Source organism: Poromitra crassiceps, assembly GCF_964638095.1.
Source record: "Poromitra crassiceps genome assembly, contig: HAP1_SCAFFOLD_139, whole genome shotgun sequence".
Lineage (NCBI taxonomy): Eukaryota > Metazoa > Chordata > Actinopteri > Beryciformes > Melamphaidae > Poromitra > Poromitra crassiceps.
This window is the reverse complement of record NW_028152225.1, coordinates 546,546-571,756: the sequence shown is the minus strand read 5'-3', so window position 1 is coordinate 571,756 and position 25,211 is coordinate 546,546. Positions and strand designations below refer to the sequence as shown.

The 25,211-nt window shown below is 45.2% G+C and overlaps 1 protein-coding gene across 1 annotated transcript; it reads left to right on the top strand.

The window, feature by feature from the left end:
• On the top strand, positions 1–23,872 carry LOC310770638 (vomeronasal type-2 receptor 1-like; the record flags this gene model as incomplete). The annotated part of the gene is made up of 9 exons (XM_083663382.1): positions 1–1,508; positions 3,766–4,038; positions 4,225–4,299; positions 7,423–7,656; positions 7,779–8,076; positions 8,313–9,107; positions 9,280–9,507; positions 9,666–9,789; positions 22,959–23,872. 9 exons carry the CDS (start codon positions 1–3, stop codon positions 23,870–23,872), a joined length of 4,449 nt encoding a protein of 1,482 aa, XP_083519508.1.
• Between the last annotated feature and the right edge of the window lie 1,339 nt (positions 23,873–25,211).

Genomic DNA, 25,211 nt, shown 5'->3' with positions numbered 1-25,211 from the left:
ATGCTTATCAGAAGTGTGCCAGAGGAAGACGAAGTGGACGAGCAATACTTACCTCCTGCTGGTGCTCAGGTGGACCTTGACCTCAGTCACCTGTCGGAAGACAAACGGCTTCAGGTGAGATCACTCTGTAATTCACAAGTGTTTCAGGAGAATCCTGGGAAGACCAATATGGTTGAACATGACATTGTTCTTAAAAAAAGTGCTTCTGTGAGACGACTCAGTTACAGGATCCCTGAGCGTCTGTTGGCCTCACTGAGGAAGGAGGTTGACCTGATGCTGTCCCTGAACATCGTCAAGGCCTCGAAAAGTGAGTGGTGTAACCCAGTGGTCCTGGTGCCAAAGAAGGATGGCAGCTTGAGGTTTTGTATTGACTTCAGGTACCTGAATTCAGTTTCTCAGTTTGATTCCTATCCAACACCAAGAATTGATGACCTTCTTGAACGGCTGGGAAAGGCAAAATACTTGACCACCATAGATCTGTGCAAGGGTTACTGGCAAGTTCCGCTCGCTAAGAAGGCCCGGGAGCTGACAGCTTTCAGGACACCATGGGGTCTCTTCCAGTTCACAGTCATGCCATTTGGGTTGCATGGGGCTCCAGCGACCTTCCAGAGGCTCATGAACCAGGTACTTTGTGATTTCTCTGGTTTTGCTGCTGCATATCTGGATGACATTGTCATTTACAGTACCACCTGGGAGGAGCACCTGGAACATCTGCGTGCTGTCCTGGATCGTCTCCGCTCTGCCGGGCTGACCATTAATTCATCAAAGTGCGTCTTTGCTGCTGCAGAGACAGAGTACCTGGGCTATGTCATCGGGAAGGGGGTGATACGGCCGCAGGTCACCAAGATCCAGGCCATAGAGTTCTGTCCTTTGCCACAAACAAGGAAGCAACTCCGCTCATTTCTGGGCATGGCGGGCTTCTATCACCGCTTTATACCACAATTCTCCACCAGGGCAGCTCTACTCACAGACCGAACGGGATCCCGGTGTCCTAATCAGGTCCAGTGGATAGATGAAGCAGTGGCAGCCTTTCAGGACATTCAGCAATCATTGAATAATAATCCAGTTCTGTACAGTCCATGTTTTGATGAACACTTTGTTTTGCAAACAGATGCTTCCGACAGGGGACTGGGGGCTGTGCTTCTCCAGGGACCGCCAGGCGAACGGCATCCAGTTGCCTACATCAGCCGAAAACTGTTCCCCAGGGAGGTTCGGTATTCGACAGTGGAGAAGGAAGCGCTGGCTATAAAGTGGGCCCTGGACTCTTTCCGGTACTACCTCCTGGGTCGGGAATTCACCCTGGAGACGGATCACAAAGCGCTTCAGTGGATGGAGAGGATGAAGGACACCAATGGGAGGATCACCCGATGGTACCTGGCACTGCAACCATTCCGCTTCAATGTTCAGTACATCCCGGGCAAGGAGAACCTCACAGCTGACTACCTCTCTCGCTGTTCCAGCGAGAGTCCTGAAGGGGGGGAGTGTGTGATGGCCACAGGCCACACATGGTAATATTATTTCAATTTACTCTCACCTCATTTCCTCATTAGTTTGTTGTTCACACAGGTTCATTTCATTTGCACTCACCACACCCCAAACAATTAACAATAATTAACAGCACACAGTTTCTTTAATTTAGAATTTGTTTATTCACTTTATGCTTGACTGTGTTTTATATAAACACATTTAACACTGTCAGGTCACTTAAGACATTTTCTGTTATATTAATCATTGTTTCTTTCTTGAGTTACCATGGCTGTCTGGAGGTTTCCTGGTGGGGCAAAAGGCGTGGCTGAGGGCTGAGGACTATTAAGTACTGGAGCCAGCTCATCAGCCCAAACCAATGTGCTGCCAAGTTATGGGGGGGATTTGGGTTTAGTTAGTTTGCCTTGTGTTTAGTTGTAGTTGGCATCCATTTTGTTTACCCCCTGTGTTTCATTTGGTTTGCCCCAGTCACTATATATGTCTCCCCATGTTTCATTGTAGCAGGTCAGTTTGTTCAGTTAATACCTGTTACTTTGCTCTATTTCATTATAGTTATGTTTTGTTGACCCCTTTTATTAGACCTAGGCATTATATTTTTGGTTTGTAAAACTTTCATTCCTTTGGGTAAATAAAAAAACCCTGATTTAATGGAATATACCTGTGTCCTCGGTTGCTTTGCTGCTTGGTCTCTCACAGTGCTTGAGAAACGCTTCTGTTTGCTAACAGAAGAAGAGAAGCACAGAAGAAGAACAGAAGCACATTTGGGGCAGATCAGAGTTGACTAAGTCTGTTGTGTAGCTATGGAGTAGCACCAGCCTAGCCTAGGCTATAGATATTGTCTGATTTCAAGATTCCCCCCTTGAACCCCCTACCGCGTATCTTGCCATACCTTGGCTTTTGCTGAAATTACGACACTGAGTGGACGTGACCGAGAGTCAACCGGTGTGTAGTAAAACTGGCCATTTTCAGCATGTAGCAAGGAGCTAGCATCGTCGAAACACCGGCGGAGGCAATGGCAGAGCTTAGGGAGTTGAAAGGAATTTTCTTCTCCTGCCGATGGAGCGGAAATCTCTGGCGGAGGCCCTTGAGTTCCAATTATTCAGGCATTCAAATGAGCCTGGGGTTAAAAAAAAAAGCAGACGTTTTTCTTTTCTTTTTTTATTGTTGGGTTCCCAGACTGCGTTTTGTGTCACTTTCGTGACATCATCAGTGATGTCATTAGACATGACATAATCAGTGATAAATCCCACAACATGTTGGGCCCATCGTCTCCAGTCTCCACCCTAGAAATGTCCCCGAAATACCAAATAGTCTAAACATCATGGACGTTTTCCATGTCAACTCCCCTGACAGAAGCCGGCTCTGACCCATTAAGTGATGCACGTGCCTCTGCAAGCTGAGTGGGGGCGAGCTGCGCCCTGCGGGGGCGAGCCCGGCGCGAGCCCAGCGGCTCACGCAGGTTGATGCAAAGGCCTTTGACAGTTATCAGCTGATAACTGTCAAAGGCCTTTGCAGCAACCTGCGTGAGCCCTCTGCCCCCCTTCGTTCCCGCTCAGCTTGCAGAGGCACGCACGTCACTTTTTCCACACAGCCTGTAACAAACAGTTAGCAAACAATTACACAAACAATTACAAAATTGGCGATTTTCTGGGGAACATTTCTTTTAATATTTTTGGAGAATGACAACTTTGACGACTGGGATGCCGCTGAAGAAGAAAAAGGCCGGCAAAAGAGAGAAGAAAAAGAACAAGAAGAAATGGAAAAAAAAGCTGTGAAATGGCACAAGGAGTTATCCGTGGAAGAACTAAATCAAATTGAAGATGAAAAGGATGAGATTAACACAAAGAAAACAACAAAATGGGCAGTTAACACACTGAGAGACTTTCTTGCACAAAAAAATCTGGACTCCAACATTGAAAGCTACACTGCCGATGCGCTGAATGAGACACTGCAGGAGTTTTATGCGGCTGTCCAGTCCACCAAGACAGGGGGGGGATACAGCGTCGCAAGCCTGAGGAGTCTGAGAGCCGGTATCAACCGGCACCTAACAGAATTCAATCTGACGACTGATGCCAGGTTCAAAACCAGCAATGCCGTTTTCAAGGCCATCCTTAAACGCTACAGGAAAAGTGGGAAAGACACCAGCATCCACCATCCCCGCATCTCCGAATCAGACCTTAAATTAATTAGAGAATCTGTTGCCCTATCTCCAGATACCCCCACCGGCTTGGTGAAAAAAGTGTGGTTCGATATCCAACTGTGCCTTGCTCGTCGGGGCAGGGAGGGAAACCGGGAGCTGTCCATGTCCTCTTTCCTCCTCCAGACAGACGAGGATGGGGTGGAGTTTGTGAGCCTTGCCCACAACCCACACACTAAAAACCACCAAGACCCCAACGAACCAGACAAAGAAAACCTAAGAGGGTTTATGTTTGCCAGGCCAGGGGATCCGCTGTGTCCGGTTGCCAGTTTAAAAAAATATAAATCCAAATGTCCATCTGATGCGAAAGCCTTCTACCACCACCCGAAGCGCAGCGCCGTGGCCTCGGATGTGTGGTACAGCCATATTCGCCCATGCATGTCCACTACCTGGGGAACCTGATGAAAAAGATCAGCGAAGAGGTGATTACAATTGACAAATAAAAACATGACAGTCTAAACATTTTTTATAAGATAGGCTATTGTCTCCCAGCCCGCTCCATCCCAAAATATAATAAATATCCTATCTTCTATACCTTTCAGGTGGGCCTTTCACGGCCTCCGAAGCACAGCTGTTGGTCGCCTCTCTGATGCCGGCCTGGAGAGCCGCCAGATAATGTCGGTGACAGGCCATCGATGCGAGAGCAGTCTGGGCTCCATCAGTGCAGGAGAGGCGAGAATGGAGCGACATCTTGTCCTCGTTGAGTGGTCTGAATCCGATGCCGAGCAGCAGTGCCACTGCCAGCAGTGCCCATCATCAGCCCACAGCCACTGATATTAACACGTTCACTGCCAATGACGTATTAATACGTCAAAAATAATCCAACGGTTGACTGCCAATGACGTATTAATACGTCAAAAAAATGAATTTTTATTTTTTGACCGTGGGATGTGCATCTAACCCTTTTACATCTCTTATATAATTATTGGAGCCACCGAACGTTTACAACCCATTCCACCGAGCCACTAAGTGGCGACAGTGCTCTCCTGACTAGAGGAAGGCAAGCAAAAAGCAGCCATTCTCATGAAAATGGATGGGGGAAAACGCTTTCGTTTTCGCGCTGATTGCTGGCGATGCGGGATTGCAAATTTGCATAATAGATTACAGGTGGAACACACTTTGAAACACGCAGCATAAATATGACCAGAATCGCAAAAGCTTCTCTCAACCAAAACTCCAAGAAGCGAGCGAGTCCATCCAGACTTCCTCAAACAGCGGCCGCGCAGACAGGTAGCAGCAGCAGCAAAGCAGTGAGACTGGTGACAAGCTTGTGACGGCCGCTGCAGCCAAGAAGAACGCCCACGGAGGGAGGAGTTGGAAGCAGAGGGGGGTTTCCTGCTGTTATGGAGGAAATTACTGTTCAAAACTATTGTTTAGATGTCTGACGTCTTACTGATGCCAAAAATGAATGGTTAAAGTGACTGTTCTATCGAATTTCACAAAAAGCCGTTTATCTCTGAATAATTTTTCGGACGCTTTCAACTGCTAATGCTTACATAACTACTAACTCTACAAACTAACTCTTTTAGACAGAGAAAGCACACATTCTATTAGTTCTTTTGAGATATTGTGTGTTCACAAAATCTTAGCAGAAAAGAATCCTCGGGTCTTGAAAGATGAGCCAGAATCCTCAAAAAACCCCTCTGGCAGAAGCTAACTACAGTAAAAAAAAAACGTCTGGCAGTGAATGTGTTAATATGCCAGAATTGCCAGTTAATTTATCTAATTCACCAACAATGGAAACGTCCAATTCAATTTTAAATAAAAGATTGTTTTCTTCTGCAGTCTAGCACAATTACCCCGACCATGTAGAATAGGATAATTTGTCAAATTATAGCCTATATTATTTATGTTCTTGCACGTGTGTTCCTAATGACCTCGTGTTGGCTATAGCCTAATATTAAATATTTCAATGTTCTTCTGTTCTTGTTAATTGTTATGTCAGAGGCACGTGTGTTCCTAATGACCTCGTGTCGGGGGGTCATCCCTATGTTCCCCGGGTCCTATGTTCCCCGGGTCCTATGTTCCCCGTTTTTAACACTCTCCATAACATTTGGGGTGTCTATCCGCTATGCCGACCACCCGCAATGCCGACCTTAGGTTTAGGCGTGAGGGGTGGGAGAGGTTAGGTTTTGGGTTAGGGTCTGGGGGAGGTTAGGAAGGGTTCTATGTTCCCCGGTCCCACAAAAACGGGGAACATAGGACCCGGGGAATATAGGACCCGGGGAACATAGGTACGCTCCCCGTGTCGGCTATAGCCTAATATTCAATCTGGCAATGTTCTTCCGTTCTTGTTAATTGTTATGTCGGAATATTTTGGTTGAAATGGGAAATAAAGATGTGTTAAATCAATTGTTGTCTATTCGTTTGAACAATAGGCTATAAAATGTCGATGATATGCCTACTCTGCCTACTGATCAAATGTTGCAAGCATTATTCATCTAATCGTAAAGCATAGCAGCCTACTGGTTAAATGTTGCAATAATTATTGCTTAGCTTGTTAATCTAATCATGATGCAATATGTCTACAAACCTGCAGTGCTGACATGGCATCAGCTGCTGCGGACTGGCCTACTCCACATTAGAAATGAAATGGAGGCAGAATCCCGAATGTAACAAAACTGCCCTCTGAACACGTGTGAGCATCATGTCCCATGTTGCGGTCTGAGCGAGGGGACTATTTTCTCTGCGGTTCTTAAATCATCTCCAAGGTTATAAAAATTAAATTTTGATTGCAAAACACACAATATAAATGAATGGTCTTGTTTTGTTGGCAAGTGACCATGGTATAAGCGGATTAATGCACTTCGAGGTGTCCATTATCACTTTTTAAGGGACTTCGCGGAAGCAACCGGTTCACGCTTCTCGCGTCGTCCCTTAAAAAGTGATAATGGACACCTCGTGCATTAACCCTTACTTCATCCCCCATTATGACGTTCAAATATTAAATGCAAAAACACCACAATTGTAGGCTATGTGACTGAATAGGCTACTACTCATAACGGGGTCAGCTCGCCATTCCGAAGTGTCGGCATTCCGATCATTGACTTCTATGCTTTCGGAGAGGCGGCCCTTTTTATCTCCAAAAAATATTTCGCCGAGAGGTTAGGTTGTGGGGGAGGTTAGGCTTAGGCGTGGGGGGTGGGATAGGTTAGGTTTAGGGTTAGGGTCTGGGGGAGGGTTCTTTCGCAATGGCGAGACAGATGTCAATTTTGTCGGAATGCCGGTATTTCGGAGTGCCGACATTTCGGAATGCCGAGGTGTCCCCACTCATAACATATAGCCAAAACTCATTAAGAACTTTACAGTTTTGAACCTGCCTCCTCTGTCCTGTCCTCCCTGTGGAGCCATGGGACATCACTGTTCATTACTATTTGTTGTGCTTTAATATCTATAAATACTGCTGCAAGCTCTGCCCTGCTCCTGTTAGGGCACATCTGCTGCTGCCCCACAGTTTGCCTCTTAAGGTCCTCTTAGGCATTTGTTTTTCTTTGTGCGATTAAGTCGTACATCAATAATATTTTTCGAACCTACAGTATAACAGTCAATGCAACCGTGCATACAAACAGTGAAGTTTTGCTGAGCAATATTGCAGCGTTTATATTTTTGGACCAGGGTCAATTTTTCACTTCTGACGTGTAGCCTACACATCTGTTGCTGTGATTGACAGGTGGGTCAAAATTTGCATCGCAATTTCATGCTGTATATTCACATTGCTCTTGTTGTGTAATGGCCTTTAGTGTGATGTCCACCCAAAGGTGGCCAGAGCAGGGTTGGGCCCTTCTGCAGCTGCTGCTGGTGGCATCTCTCTCTGGGGCTGAGGAGCAGGTGTGTCAGCAGATAGGGGAGCCGGAGATCCCCCAGCTGTCTAAGAATGGGGACATTATTTTGGGTGGAATCTTCGCTTTCCACAACAGCTGGAAAGGCCGACAGGACACCTACATGCACAGACCAACGCCACTGCAGTGCACAAGGTAAATCGCACTGTAGCAAGCTATTTGACATAAGTAAGATAGAAGATTAGAAGAGATGTGTAGATATACAAAATGGTTTCAAATGGTTACCACACTGATTTTCTTTTTCTGTCTGGGTCAAGTTTGAGTTTCAGAATGTTCCAGTTTGCTCAGGCTATGCTCTTTGCCATTGAGGAAATTAACAACAGCACAGACTTGCTGCCTGGCATCTTTCTGGGCTACAAGTTCTATGATTCATGTGACTCCATTGCAAGGGCAATAAGGGTGGCACTGGCCCTGGCTAATGGGAATGAGGATATATCCGCAGCCTCCAAGGCACCCTGCACCAGACCAGCCCAAGTGCAGGCCATTATAGGAGCGACCCCCTCCTCTCTTTCCATGGCTATATCCACTGTCATTGGACCTTTTCATATCCCATTGGTGGGTAGTTTTTCTTACACTTAATGTATAATCATGTAATCGACCATGTCCATGGTTTGATATTTATTTTTCTTTTCTTGATAAAAACAGTTATTAGTATACTGCAATTTGTCTGACTGCTCACAGTAAAGGCAGTTTTAAGAGAATTACTGCTAATGTGCTCTATGTTTTCCTGTGTACATTGTTTTATAATGTGCACCCTCATCTTCGGAATATCCTTCCATTCTACTCCTTAGATCAGCTACTGGGCCAGCTGTGCTTGTCTCAGTGACAAAGTTCGGTACCCATCCTTCCTCAGAACACTATCCAGTGACATCTACCAGAGCAGAGCTATGGCCCAGTTGGTCAAGCACTTTGGCTGGACTTGGGTCGGGGCAATTAGGACCAATGATGATTATGGCAATAACGGCATGGCGAGATTCACAGAGACAGCCCAGCAGCTGGGCATCTGTCTAGAGTACTCTGTAGCTATATTTAGAACAGATCCACCAGAAAGAATACAGGCAATAATTGACATTATCAAAGCCTCCACTTCCAAGGTGATTGTCAATTTCCTCGGCCCCCCTGATTTGGAAATACTAGTACATGAGATGGCCTCCCACAACCTAACTGGGTACCAGTGGGTAGGCTGTGATGGCTGGATCGTTGATTCCTACATTGCAACTATGAATGGACACCACATCCTGCATGGTGCTATAGCGCTGTCCACCCCCGATGTCCATGTCACAGGCTTGAGAGAGTTCATTTTGGACTTAAAGTCACTCAATTCATCTAGTGATGAATTGTTCACAGAATTATGGGAGACAATGTTTGATTGTAGGTTCAAGCAGACGAAGGGTTCCGGAGGGAATCAGAGATACTGTACAGGATCTGAAGATCTGTCTGGGCAGCAAAACATTTTCACTGATATGTCATACATGCCCTTCTTTAACACTGTCTATAAAGCAGTGTATGCTGTGGCTCACGCCCTACATAGTGTTCTTGGCTGTAAAGAGATATGTGGCAATAAGGTACAGCCAGATCCATTCACGGTGAGCTGAACACTGAAGGCTGAATGATAGTTCAACATTATGTGCTTCACATGAGCAGATTTTTTACAGTATTTTTTAATAAATGGTTGCATGTGCATCATTCTGCAGAGCTAATACGAGGTGATTTGAGTTACATTTAATGGAATAAATAAAGTAATATCTATCTGCTTAGATTTTGCAGCACATAAAAAAGGTTCAGTTCAAGACAAAGGAGGGGGAGGATGTTTACTTTGATGAGAATGGAGACCCAGCAGCCAAGTATGACATCATAAACTGGCAGCCGAACGAAAATGGCAGTGTGGAGTTTGTCACCGTTGGTCTTTACGACGCATCTTTACCTGAAGAAAAACAGCTAAATCTGCACACTAAGTCCTTAATTTGGGCACAGAACTCAGAACAGGTTAATACTATTATGATCATTAATGGATTGTTAACTTGCAGGATTATTGCAGGATTATTGTATCGTAGCTACTGTCGATTTGATAAGTATTTCAAGTGGTGACATGGAAAGACAAAAGCACGTCAACATTTATCTCATACTGCTTTTTGTTCATGCAGGTGCCTGTGTCAGTGTGCAGTGAGAGCTGTCCCCCAGGAACCCGTAAGGTCCTCCAGAAAGGAATGCCGGTCTGCTGCTATGACTGTATACCATGTGCAGAGGGAGAAACCAGCAACACCACAGGTGCTCTAGTATGATTTAATGGATCAAAGTGTAACGCTTGTCAATTCAATATCAGCATTCAAATATATATTCAAATATAATAACAGTATTTATATGTGTACTGTATGTGCAGTACAATTCATAGGAAAAATTGAATTCACCATCAGTGCATTTGATCAAATTTGGGAGTATTGTGAAATCTTGTTCTGATTTATAGAAAATGTACCATCATGTGATTATACTGCAAACAACATGTACATTTTGTTGTAGATAACAAACTAAATCATTTTTACTACCTGCTCAATCCTTTTCAGGGTAACAGGGGGCTGGAACCGATCCAAGCATACATTGGGTGCAAAATTATGAATGAATGAATTATGTAAATAAGTACCCTACATTCTCCCTCCTTATATAGTTTCGCCCCGAGTCAAATATTCATTATTTCTTGCATGGCCAAGATTATCACACTTGGCCTACCACCACGACTTCAAAGGAGTAGATTATCAGGCCGCTATGTAGACTTACTTAGGCGTGTTGAGAAGAACTGTAGCCTAGGCATTGGACATGTCATTTCAAAGCAGCGACAATGTCCTTTACACTTTAATTTGTTTATTCATGTAGGCTGTGTTCTGTCTCATTCAGACTCCATTATCCCCACGTTGAATTGCCGCAATTGACTGTTAATGTGGTAAAAATAATCACTGAAGATATTCTCTTTTTTTCCCTTTTTTTTTTAGAATTGTCGAATCCAGTAATCACACAACTCACCGATCATGTACCGATCATCTCTTCTCGTCCAAATTCATGTCACTTGTGGCTCCAAATATTGTTATCTTATTTTAATTTTACTTTTTTTTAACCAGGTAAAATATCGGTAGAGAACCAATTCTCATTTACACCGATGACCTGGCCAAGAGGTCTCAGCAAGATTTGATAAAATATACACAGAGTAAGACATAAAATAACACAGTCAACATGGAACACATGGGTACATAAGAGACTGCAAAGACAAGGTAAATAAAATAGGTAAATAAAATAGAGCCAAGATCGATCAGCACTGCACAGGAAGACAACAGTTACTGGTCATGCTTTGTGGACATTATAATGGGAGCGAGAGAGGAGAGGGTAGGTCAGCAGGTACAGTTGTCAACTATGACCATGTATTGAGTCAGGCAGTTTTTTCGCCTCCTGTTCTATGCTCTTTCGGTGAGGAGGGCAGCTGTTGCTTTGTCGGATCCTCACCGACTTCAACACTGTGCACCGCTCAATTGGCTCTCCCCATGTAACATCTCGTCCCAACGTTGGATCAGGATCAATCAGATGATGCTTATGTCACATGAAACGGGTTTTCATCAAGCTCCATATTCGCAGGATCAAAGAGATGCTCACAATGTCAGATCTCTTATCTGGATGTTTTACAGTGTAATCCAGATGCACCTTAGCACAGTCGAGATCCCCTGGATCGAAAATGAGTGATGCGCACTTTCCACCCTCTTCTGTTCCTTCCTCCACTATGGTTACTACAGCTAGAATCACCGTGTTGCTCTGAGGTTGCTCCAGCTCCTCTCTCTGAGCTTCACTAAAGCTAACACATGCTCAGCCTTAGCTTTCCTAGCTCTCTCATTGGCTGCCTTGTTATGCCTCCGCCGGCGATAGCCAGGCCGAAAGCATTATGGATCCGGGTTGTCCGTACGTACGTCCGTCCGATGTTCGTTAACGTGATATCTGAGTAACGCCTTGACGGAATTTCATCAAATTTGCCTCAAACATCGACTTAGACTCCAGGATGAACTGATTAGATTTTGGTGGTCAAAGGTCAAAGGCCAAGGTCACTGTGACCTCTCGAATGCCATTTTCAAGCTTGTTAACGCAATATCTCAGGAATGCCTGAGCGAAGGAAATTTAATCAAATTTGCCTAAAACATCGCCTTGGACTCAAGCATGAACTGATTAGATTTTGATGGGCAAAGGTCAAAGGCCAAGGTCACTGTGACCTCTCGAATGTCATTTTCAAGCTTGTTAACGCAATATCTCAGGAATGCTTTGACGGAATTTCATCAAATTTGCCTCAAACATCGACTTGGACTCAAGGATGAACTGATTAGATTTTCGTGGTCACTGTGACCTCACAAATGCCATTCCCAAGTTCGTTAACGCGATATCTCAGGAACGGCTTGATGGAATTTCTTCTAATTTGCCTCAAACATTGACTTGGACGCAAGGATGAACTGATTCCATTTCCTGTGCAGGCACCTGCACCTCACTCTACTCCTGTCGTTCCTCTTCCGCCTCCACACTGGTGACCACACACATAGGGACAAGCTCTTCCTTGAGCTGCTGTTCTGCTGTTCTGCATCTTCAAACTTTGGCATGAAATTCCATGCTTGACCCATATGGAACAACGTCGTTCCACGTCAGTATACCTTTCTTGGCCTTTTTTTCACCTTTTTTGTGTGAATTTTCAGAACTCTTTCTGAAGCTCCCGATGGTGGGTCTCCTTTTCCCACTGCAGGCCTGTATCCGTCTCTTCTCTCTCCCACTGCAGGACTCTCTTTCTCTCTTTCTCAGCCTGCTGCTTGGCTTTTCTTCAACTTTCTCCTTAGCTCCATCCTGTTTCCAATGTTCAACCAGCCGTAGCCCCTCAATCACACCCTTAGTCCTATGGCGGGCATGTTCTCTTCCAGCACCACCTCTTCTCGCTCGGCCAGAGCAATCAGCTCATCCTTTTTCAAATACCTGAACTGATGCCTTGTCACATCATAAACTGACTCCATGCTGGCAGCTGGGTCACTTAAAGGAATGTGTCACTTTTTCGGGAGTTTAGCTCATCTGCCATATCCCCCGCAGATAATCAAGCTACACCATACCTTTACCGTCACTGTCTGAGCAGTATACAGTGAGCTACAGTACATTCATGAAGTTAGTAAGTATCGCCTTAGAATGGAGGCCAATGGTACAGCCGTTCAAAATAACGCAGATACATGTTGTGCTTCGGGTATTCACCACGAGATGAAATATTAATCCAAATGCGGAGAAATGATTTTTTTAAAGGTAAATACATAGCCGGAATTACTTTCTAAACATGGCCACCAGGCATGTGCGACATACAGCGCATGCACTGTGTACAGCGCTTGCCATAAAGCGCTCTTTATGGCAAACAAGGAAGTAACTCGGTGTGGGGATTTACTCCGAAAATGACGTTTCACGTAACTATAGATTAATATTTCATCTCGTGGTGAGTACCCGAAGCACAACATGTATTTTGGCGCTATTAGATCTGTGTTTTGGGTTATTTTGAATGAGTGTACCATTGGCCTCCATTCTAAGGCGATACTAACTTCACGACTGTAGCTCACTGTATACTGCTGAGACAGTGACGGTAAAGGCATGGTGTACCTTGGTTGGCAAATGAGCTAAACTCCCGAAAAAGTGGCGTATCCCTTTAACAGTGACTTTTCAAATGCTATGACAACTAGCATTATGCTACGTGTGATGCCCGCTATTTCTAGAGTAGCAAACCTTAGCCAATTCTGAGTACCATTGCAGGCATCGCTTACTATTCCCAAATTGGTAACCTTGCAACAGAACCTCAGCGGTGCACACACCCTGCAGCCCAATAACACACAGTTCAAGACCACTCTAACAGTGACAGGAAGATCGATGAATGATTCCACTCACTTCAGCATCACCACACAAACAGCATCAAACCTGCAACCATCGACTCCCAAAATAACCATAATCCCAATACCAAACCACCCCAATGTGCTGCTAATCCACTTTCTTTTCCAATTTAATCAGAATAATTTATTTTATTAAAGCAGCTACGAGCAAGATTTCCGATTGTTATTAAACAGTATAATTACAATATTGATGCATCACATCTTACCTATAATAGTAGCTGAGACCAAAGCCGTGTGAATCGGAGATTGCTCTCTTGATGATTATTAAGTCTGTGTCTGTCTAAACTCGCGTCACCAGGGGGCTCTCTCTCTCTCTCTGCTTACCGGCGGACCGGATAAACCCGGAAGTGAAACCCGGAAGTGAAACCCGGAAGTGAAACGCAGCTGCCTGCCTTCCCCCGTTCGCGCTGCCTAGCAACATACCATAAACAAGGAGAACGCCATGCATGCTCTCGCGAACATCTCTCGTTATATTCTAACAGGTTTTTTGGAAGTTATTTTGTGGTTATGGCGGAAGTGGCTGCTGCAAACCGTTTCATTTCACTTCCTGATCTGCCCTGGCCACAGACAGACTAACACTGGCCGATTCACTCGGGGTTCAAGCGAGACTACTCTGCGTTGGTCTCGTCTACTATTAGAGGTAAGATGTGATGCATTGATATTAAATTTAGACTGTTTAATAACAATCGAAAATCTTGCTCGTAGCTGCTTTAAGTCTTGTTTACTCCTTCTACCCTCTGTTCATGAAATTACTTTGGTATGAGAATATGTCAAGCAAAATCTAGCTGACACAACAATAACAAATACAGTAGTAATAATGACAACATGATTGAACAATCATATGATAGAGAGAGACAGAAAGAGAGGGAGAAAGGGGAGGGAAATGTGGGTGAGGAGAGAGCAGGGAGAGGGTGGTGGAGGGAACAGGGGAATGAGGGAAGGAGAGAGCAGGGAAAGGGAGGAGGTGGGAAGGGAATGGGGGAGGAGAGACCAGGGAAAGGGGGAGTTGGGGAGGGAGAGCGGGGGGGATGTGGGGGAGGAGAGAGCAGAGAAAGGGAGGAGGTGAGGAGGGAAAAGGGGGATGTGTGGGAGGAGAGAGCAAGGAAAGGGAGGAGGTGGGGAGGGAGCAGGGGGAGAGCGGGGGGATATGGGGGAGCAGAGCGCAGGGAAAGGGAGGAGGTGGGGGAACAGGGAATGTGGGGGAGGAGAGAGCAGGGAAAGGGAGGAGGTGGGGAGGGAGCAGGGGAGGGAGAGCGGGGGGGATGTGGGGGAGGAGAGAGAGCGGGGAAAGGGGGGATGGAGGGGATAGGGAATGTGGGGGCAGAGAGTAGGGAAAGGGAGGAGGTGGGGAGGGAGAGGGGGTGTGGGGGAGGAGAGAGCAGGGAAACGGAGGAGGTGGGGGGGGGGGGGCAGGGGAGGAGGGAAGAGGAGAGCAGAACAGATAGAATATACAGCAGCTAGTCAATCCACCCAGCCATCATGCTGCAGCGGCACACTGGAACCAGTAGCAGAGCGGCCAGGCCAAATGAGCAGCAGCTCAGACAATCTGACTACTCTAACCATAAACCTGAACTAACTAGCAGACAAGGAATCTAGCTAATCTACAACCTAGTCTGCCCTGTCCTACTCTACTATATAGTCTGATTTTAGCCTGAACACTAAAACACTCCAGTTCAGAGGATTTTAAAGTGGGAGGTGCCCCCCCCCCCAGGGGGCTCAAACAGTTTGAGGGGAGGGTCAGTGAGTGATATATTCTTGCTTTCAGTTATAGTTAAATTAATAGTTTGAATAAGAGTGAAGGCAACTTTTTCATTTAGCTTTTTCCATGCTATTTCTGAGAGAAGGCCCATGGTCTCAGAATTTGGAAACCTGTGGTCTACAGCCTACAGTTAGGCTGTAGCTAATCTATAGCCTAGCATAAGCTATTCTGACCTACCGGCATCCCTTGACCAGTGATGGAGAGCACCGATGCCCCCACCCCGGCCCCCCTCCACCCCCAGTGCGCGCAAGGAAACCTTTCCAATCGCGGAATTATATCCCCAGGATTGCCTCAGTGACTGGCTGAGGAGGAACGTTGTGAGGGCCGATGTACCGTAGGCGCCCAACTATGGACCCCAGCTGGGGACCCCCCTCCGGGATAGCCTGAATGGATGCCGTGCTAAACATTTTTTTTTCAGATATAGAAATACAATTGTGTCACCCACTGGTAATTTCAATACAATCTAGCCGAGGTCATTTTTCTGTTTTTTGCAGATTATGAAACTACAGACTGTAAGCTTTCAAATGCTGTGTCACACATCGAAATCTGAAAATTATTTAAGAAGATATACTCATTTGAATGTTGGTACACCTCAAACCACCTTTCGGAGAAACACAGCCTCAAAGATTGACCACTTTTCACCTCTGGGCCAGCCAGGTAATGGGGGGGAGTGAACAATGTGAACAATAGCTGCTCATTTACATTGACCACTCCCAGCTGTCATCACTGTCACAGGTCACAGTCAACAGCAAAAAGGGGGATACTTATTTCCACTATAATTCCATCCACAAGTAACATAATGATAGAATGTACGGCTATTTTGGTCATGGGTTTCATACACTTTCTGTAATAAAACATACAAAAGCAAAACTCTTATCAAATGGGGGCGACCAAGTGACCTTGACCTTTTCTTTAAAGTTGCAAGTAAGCAGATTCCAGGCATATTGGGGTAAATTAATCCAAAACTCTAGTGTCATTGTACTTGGAACAATAGAATGAATACAATAATAATAATATACCCAGCAAAAATACTTTTACTTTAGAATTGATACTGAATATTCTTGCAATTATATTATTACTATAAAAATAAACAATCTGTCGTTTATTTTATCATTGCATGTCTACCATTTAATAAGACTACTATTAACACGTTCACTGCCAATGACGTGTTGATACGTCAAAAAAAATCCAACGGTTGACTGCCAATGACGTGTTAACACATTAAGTGCCAGAGACGACCTAACTCGTCTTACATAATCCAGCGCTTAAGTGCCAAGGACGAGCTAACTCGTCTTACATAAACATTTTTTTTTTTTGACGGTGGGACATCAATCAACCCCTTTTACATCTTCGAGATAACTATTTGGAGCAAGAGCATGTGTGTAATCTATTTTACCGACCACTAAGTGGGACAGAGACCGAGAGAAGCCACAGCCACGGGACCCAAAAGCAGCCGCCTCCCGCGGAAATGGCTTGGCGATTTTACAGTCAGAAGCCCGGACACACACACAGAACGGACAGAGATCTCTTCCCCCCAGAGCCGCGGAGCAACGCGCGAACACACACACACACACACACACACACACACACACACACACACACACACACACACACACACACACACACACCGCGGGAGCAAGCCATTCAAGGAAATGGCTTGGCGATTTTACAGTAATCCATTTCAGACTCGTCCCCGCACGCAGGCAAGCAGGCAGGCAGGCACGCAGACAGACAGGCAGGCAGCACAACGCGCTTCTGACACGCCCGCTGTTAGGAGGAAGGAGGAGAAGACACACGGAGGGAGGAGTTTGAATGAGAGGGGTGTTTCCTGTTGTTATGGAGGAAATTACTGTTCAAAACTATTGTTTAGAATGTCTGACGGTCTTACTGATGCCAAAAATGAATGGTTAAAGTGACTGTTTCACAAAAAGCCATTTATCTCTGAATAAATTTCCAGACGCTGAAACCATGCTGTACTCAACGGCTAATATCTACATAACTACTAACTCTGCAAACTAACTCTTTTAGACAGAGAAAGCACACATTCTATTAGTTATTTTTAGATGATTGGTGTTCATGAATTCTTAACAGAAAAGAATCCTCGGCTGTTCTAAAATGAGCCAGAATCGTCAAAAACACCCCTGGCACAACTTACCTACAGGAATGAAAACATGGCTGGCATTCAATGTGTTAATACGTAAAAAAAAAAAAAAAAGTTTTGACGGTGGGATGTGCATCTAACCCTTTTACATCTTCTATATAAATATGGGAGCCACCGAACGTGTACAACCCATTCCACCGACCCACTAAGTGGCGACAGTGCTCTCCAGACTAGAAAAAGCCGAGCCAAAACTGCGATGAAACCATTCTCATACTGTAAAATGGATTGGCGAAAACGCTTTCGTTTTCGCGCTGGTTGCTGGCGGTGGGGGATTGCAAATTTGCATAATAGATTATGGGTGCAACACACTTTGAAACACGCAGCATAAATAAGACCAGAATCGCAAAAGCTTCATCAAAGCTCTCAACCGAAACCCCAAGAAACGAGCGAGCCCATCCAGACTTGCCCAGCGGCCGCCAGCAGACAGGAGCAGCAGCAAAGCAGCAGCAGAAACGAGCTTGTGACACGCCCGCTGCAGCCAAGAAGAACACACACGGAGGGAGGAGTTTGAAGGAGAGGGGGGTTTCCTGCTGTTATGGAGGAAATTACTGTTCAAAACTATTGTTTAGATGTCTGACGTCTTACTGATGCCAAAAATGAATGGTTAAAGTGACTGTTCTATCGAATTTCACAAAAAGCTATTTATCTCAGCTTAAATTTTCAGACGCTGAAACCATGCTGTATTCAAGTGCTAATGCCTACATAACTACTAACTCTACAAACGAACTCTTTTAGACAGAGAAAGCACACATTCTATTAGTTCTTTTGAGATATTTTGTGTTCACAAAATCTTAGCAGAAAAGAATCCTCGGGTCTTGAAAGATGAGCCAGAATCCTCAAAAAAACCCTCTGGCAGAAGCTACCTACAGTAAAAAAAAAACGGCTGGCAGTGAATGTGTTAAAAAAATGGGAGAAAAAAAGATTGATTTTTTTTTCGCTTTGATTTTTGTTTTTGCTGAAGGCGAAATGTTTTATGGTCAGTCACGATTCTCTGGAAGACTGGTTGGCTTGGTTCAAGCCTTAAAACTCGTTATATAAGGATTTTTCGAAATGTCTATGGAGAAAATGAATGAGGAATTCACTTCTAGCGTTCTAGGGCAATGTCAGACAGCCACCAGCACTCATAAATGCTCAATTTAACCCTTCAGGGTTCATACACATTTTGACCAATGGATTTCCATGACTTTTCCATAAGTTCTTAACCTGTATTTTATGCACACCTGGGCTAACTAACGCTAACGTTACATGCAAGCTAACATAGCTAGCTGCTAGCTACGTTAGCTTCACGTTACCTTGCATGTAACGTTAGCGGTTGCTTTTGGAGACACAAACCCTGGACGTTTCATTTTGAGTAATGCATGAGGTTCTCTATGGTTTACGCAAGCTCTGGGAGTATGAAGTGCTTTAAATGCGGGGATTTTGGTCACAACAAGCTTGTGGACCGCTGCCTTCTGAACTACTAGGTAGGCCACAACCAGCTAGCCACCACATTAGCCACCACACAACAGCTAACGTTAACGCCAAACAAATCCGCAACTCCTCCCCACGTTTGGTTTAGCGCAACGCCAGCTCAGACTTTCCCCTAATCTCAGAAACCTTGCGGGACATGTATTGCAAATTGCAATAGTGGTTGTTTTGTTATAATTTGAAACAGTCAGCCACACTGTCTGGAGGCGGCCATGTTTCGCCACTCTGCTTGGGTTGTTGTCACTTGTAAACAGAGCTTTGCACCCCGCCCCCATGTAACACGCTGAATTCTATTGATGTGGCTCATTGGCCGAAACTCGGAACAATAGCAGACATTATAGCCAGTGAAACGCCGCATGCAAATGAATGAAAAACCCCCCTCAGCTAGGCGACTCAAGCCTGAAATCTTGATTTTTTAAATCGCTAAATATACCTATTTACTGATTCTAAAACGACTCCATTTTATGTGGAATGGATAGTCCATCCTCTTCTTTGTCTACTAATAGAAAAAAACGAAAAACAACAAAACGACCTTTCACCTCAAATTGTGCGATTTCAACCTGGCGAGATTGTACTGAAAATACCAGCGCCTGTCACAATTGACAAAAGAACAGGAAGTTGAAAATGTAGTCTTTAAATGTTAACTCATTGAGTGCCAGCCACTTTTGGAGAACGACGCTCCCAGTGCCAGAGTTTCAGAGCGTTTTCAGTGATTTCTCGAGGCTCACAAAATATTGTGTGATATTACTATGTAAACACCGAACACGGAAAAAGAACAAGGAGACTCTATTGTATCATCAGCAAAAAAAGTTTATTGATACCATTTTCCATTCTTTAGTTATGAGCCGGAGAAGATAGGTTGTTTTCAGCGTTTTCAGGCATTTCAAATTATAAGCTGAGATATTCAGCCTTTTGTGAAATGAAGCATTTCAAGCACATTCACTGACTCTAGCTAATATTTTCTGATGTAGTGACGTGGTGTAGTTGTGTCCTGCCCTGCGTGCCCCATCCCCCTCTCCCCCCCTCAGCTGAAAACTCCTCCCCACACTAGTAACACACAGCCTCACGCACCCAGCGTCTATTTTCGGAGTGCTTTTTGTGCGCCGCCTCCCAGGCAGCGCAACATGGAAAAGCCACACGCGGACTGCAGGGAAAGGTTTGGCTTTTCAGTGTCGGCTGCTGCTTTTCTAGCGGCTAATCGTGTGGAGAAACTATGCTGACAGACAGACAGAGGCAGAAGGGCTCAGTTGTGTGCGCGGATTGACTTCTGTTGGCAGGCACCGTCAGTTGCAGCCAGAACAATCTACATGGCTCTGGGCTGCAGCATGAGCGCTTTCTCTTTGATCACTGGGCTTTTTCAGGCTGTCATTGGCACTCAATGAGCTAAATGGGTGACTATACTATAAATACTAAACGTGATTTAGCGGGTTCCTTTTATCAGTTTGACTTGAAACAATGTCACAGGCTGGGAAAGGGTCTGATCTAATGTAAACAAGCAAAACATGAAAGTATGTCCGAGTACGTCTTTGGCACAGAACGCCATTGTAAAAAGTACGTCCGAGTACGTCTTTGGCAGAGAATGAGTTAATAAGTTCAGGGAAGAAAGTTGAAAGTGTAAAAAGGAAGAGTCCAAAAAAGAAAATAAGTCTTTAAACAAGTTAATAAGTTCAGGGAAGGGAGATAATTAGCTAGGTTAAAAGGGGAAAATTAGTCTCTAGTAAACTGAGAGTTCCATGAGGGCAATCTGAGAGTTCGACGAGGGCAATCTGAGAGTTCGACGAGGGCGATCTGAGAGTTTGACGAGGGCGATCTGAAAGTTCCATGAGGCGACATTGGTGGCATTGACTGAGAGGAGAGGATAGGGGTCAGTGGTGGTGATGAGCCTGGGGGGAGCTCGAGGCGACAAGCAGGCAAAGAAGTAGCGGATATTGGGCTAGGGTGATGAGGAATCGCCGGGACAATGATGAGTGACTGCACGTCCAGGGCCGGCAGCAGCAACACGACACAGTAGCCATGGTGGCGAACAGGCAGGGACACGAGCCAGGCCAGCGGAGGACACCTGAGGAGGAGAAAGAGATGAGAGGGGGAACCTCTACGGAGGAATCTGCACAGGGGACTAGGTTTGGCTGGCAGCTAATAATTTCCATAAACTGCTGGGACAACTGACACTATACTACTAAATCAAGTCTAGATTTATACTGATACTGCTGGCTTGTCCATGCTATTAGGACGACTAATACAATACTGCTAATTCAAGTCTAAGTCTAAGTTTAGACTGATACTGCTGGCTTGAGACAGTCTGCTCAGCAGTTCAGGACTAAGTTTATTCAGCAGGTATTAGATATTCTGTCCAAGCTACTAGGACGACTAATACTATACTGCTAATTCAAGTCTAGGTCTAAGTTTAGACTGATAGTGCTGGCTTGAGACAGCCTGCTCAGCAGTTCAGGACTAACTGTATTCAGCAGCTGATAGAGTTTCTGTCTAAGCTACTAGGTCGACTAATGCTATACTACTAAATCAGGTCTAAGTCCAAGTTTAGACTGATATTGCTGGCTTGAGAGAGCCCGCTCAGCAATTCAGGATTAAGTTTACTCAACAGCTAATAAATATTTCTAGAGAATGACACCATCAAACACAACCATATGATTGAGAAAATAAATGGGTTTTGAGTCTAGTTTTGAAGATGTCAATAGAACCGGCTTCCCTAACTGACAGAGGAAGCTGGTTCCAGAGACTTTGAGCACGGTAAGAAAATGCTCTGCTACCTGCTGATTTTTTCTTAATTTTAGGGACTGTAAGATAATGACCATCCTCTGAGTGGAGGGTACGCGTGGTACGCGTGAGGAATGATTAGCTCAGATAAATACGGGGGTGCGAGGCGAGCACATCTACAGATTTATAGGTTAACAGGAGCACCTTAAAGTCCGATCTGGCCTGAATTGGGAGCCAGTGGAGGGAGATTAAGACCGGAGTAATATGATCAAACTTCCTAGTTCTGGTTAGTAGGCCTATTCTAGCAGCGGCGTTTTGCACGAGTTGTAATTTATTTGTGCTACAAAGTGGAAGGCCAGAGAAAAATACATTACAGTCGTCGAGTCTAGATGAAACGAAGGCGTGTATTAAAGCCACAATCAGTAACTTTTCCAAGTTTTGCTATTGGAGAAACTGCGCCCTCTGCATGCAATAGTATCGATATCACCATTCAAAGTCAACAAAACACAGCGCCAGAAAGCTCTATGTACATGTTGTGACATTGGGTACTCACCACGTGATGAAATAATAATCCATAGTTCCGTGAAACGTCATTTTCGTAGCAAATCCGAATCGAGTTACTTCCTTGTTTCCAGGAACACAAGGCTCCCGCTGTAGAGCGCATGCGCACATCTTGCCTCCGGGATGCAGGCAGGATGTCGGTGTGTGACCAATAGAGGTGACATTCTCCCTGTTACAAGTCACTCTACCATCCTCAATGACTAAAAAGCTGTTATATTAAGGTGAAAAAGTTACTGATTGTGGCTTTAAGGTTTCGGCATCCGTTGCACTTAGCAAGGGACGGCTCTTTGAGATATTGCGAAGATGAGAAAATGCTATTTTAGTGATTTCCTTAGTGTGAGCATCAAATGAAAGAGCAGAATCGAAGGTAACGCCTAGGTTTTTCACCATTGAGTTCAGTGTAATTACGCAGCTCTCAACATTTAGACTAAGATCTATCCTATCCATAGCTACGGCCCCTTCCTTGACCGTCTCCACCCCCTCCCACCACGCACACCCCCATAGCCACCCCTCATACCCCGACTGTCTATGGCCATCCTATCTAGCTATGGCCAATTTTCCATAGCACCACCCTCTTTCATCCCCACGCACCCTCCCACCACCCACATCCCCCTAGCCACTCCCCCTACCCACCATTGAACCCCAATTTGATGACCTAACTATCCCTCGCCATGGCCCCTTTTGCCTAGGCCCGCCCCCTTCACTAAATGTCTATGAGTGACAGACTGACTGATTGAGTGTTGTGACCTTGGTATCTGCTGACCCCGGCCTGGCCTGCTGCCACCGCCGTGGGAAAATGAGGGAGCTACTCAGGAAATCTAATATCTCTTTTGATTTTAACTTGTAGATTCCATCACCTGTGTGCGATGCCATCCTGAATTCTGGTCAAACGAGAAAAGAGATGGCTGTAAAAAGAAGGACACAGAGTTTCTATCATATGAAGAGATTATGGGGGCACTGCTCGCGGCAGCGGCCCTGTTAGGAACATGCATGACTGCTATGGTGGCTTTCATTTTCTTCAGATACAGGAACAGCCCCATAGTCAAGGCCAACAACTCTGAGCTGAGCTTCCTGCTGCTCTTCTCCCTTGCTCTGTGTTTCCTGTGTTCTCTGACCTTCATCGGCCGGCCCTCTGAGTGGTCCTGCATGCTGCGACACACAGCATTTGGCATCACCTTTGTCCTCTGCATGTCTTGTGTTCTGGGGAAAACTATAGTGGTGTTACTGGCCTTTAGGGCTACACTTCCAGGGAGTAATATGATGAAATGGTTCGGCCCTGCTCAGCAGAGACTCAGCGTTCTGGCTTTCACTCTCATACAGGTCCTGATTTGCATACTTTGGCTAACTATCTCTCCTCCTTTTCCTTTCAAGAATTTTAAACACTTTAAAGACAAAATCATCTTAGAATGTGCATTAGGCTCAGCGGTAGGCTTCTGGGCTGTGTTGGGGTATATAGGAGTCCTGGCTATGTTCTGTTTCTTTCTAGCTTTTTTGGCTCGGAACCTGCCTGATAATTTCAATGAAGCCAAATTTATCACCTTCAGCATGCTGATATTCTGTGCGGTCTGGATCACCTTTATCCCTGCGTATGTCAGCTCTCCAGGGAAGTTCAGTGTTGCTGTGGAGATATTTGCAATTCTGGGCTCCAGTTTTGCACTTCTAATCTGTATTTTTATTCCCAAATGTTACATAATCTTATTGAAGCCAGAAAAGAATACAAAAAAGAACATGATGGGTAAAATGCCATCAAAATCATCATGACAAGGGAATAGGCATAGTAGAATGACAAGAATTTGTTTCAATAAAAACACATTTCATTCATGAATGCAATAGCATACATCATAATTAACTGTGGTTGCTGACATTAATCACAATGATTGATACGCACGTGTTGTTGTTAGTAGCAAACATGGACGGATTTAGCAGAGGGGGCCAGTGGTTAAAATAAATCTCACCATTGTAAATCTCCATGTCATGGGATTTGGGCGGTCTTAACCACCAGAATTATTCACAGGTGTTGCCGTTACATCAATAAAACCAATCAGATTCCCGTCTCGCAATCACTGTTTGCGCGAGGCATGCAATATGCTGTAATTCTCTCCATGCGTAATAGAGTAGACTCACTCGTGCGGACAGAGAGAGATGGAGAGAGCTTGTTGACAGATCGTCTGTGGTGCCAACGACCCTCCAGGTTATGGGTGAAGGTGAATAGCCATTGTCCAACAAGTTTTCTCAATTAATTTCCCTCTTTGCGATGTGATAAAAGTTTCTCAGTGTCCTGGCATGGCAAGGCTGTGCGTAATGACATATCTAAAATTAATTTTACTCTGCACTGCGCTGCGCAGCACAGAGGTTATGGTGTGCTCAAGCGCAGCGGGGTATTTAACGCGTAAGAGGTGCTTTCAAAAGCTCTTGGCTGCTGACGATAGGATAATGCCATCTATCCCCACATTTTAGCGCTGAAACGTCTGGTTTAGCATGTGGCACGTCTATGTCCAGTTCAATCAGGAGACTTGATGAATAAACAATGATTTTATTATAATGATGATGAATGATCTTTACAGAATATTATGATGAGAAAGTTAGTTAGTCTTTGGAGCTTGACACCACAGGGAGATATCGAGATTGAGCTGGGTCAGCTCGAACAGCACAGCCAGACCCTGTGGAGTCAGGATACTGGTGCTGGTGAAAACCTCTTAATGACTGATGGATCAGGAACTTGGTGGAGACGGGGAGGTGGTGGGTGTGCACCGCCAGCAGGGTTTAGAGAGACTGAATGAGACACAGAAAAGCATATTTATGCACACAGCGGCCCCTATTACGCTGGCAAATGCGCTTTAGGCGGAATGGGCGTGGCGCACTCCCTGAATGGGCGAGAATGGGCGTGTCGGCCTTAAATACCGGCCTAATGATATCTTCCCACCTGGCGTAAATTTAGCGCTTAGCGCTTTTGAAAACCAGGCCTATTCAGTGCGCCAGTTGCGCGGAGCGCTCCCCTCTGGCTCTCCTCTGTCACCCTTCTCTGTGTCACTCTCTCCCTCTCTCCTCAGTCTGACAGGCACAATACGACTGTCTCTCTCTGACTCCCTCGCTCAGACAG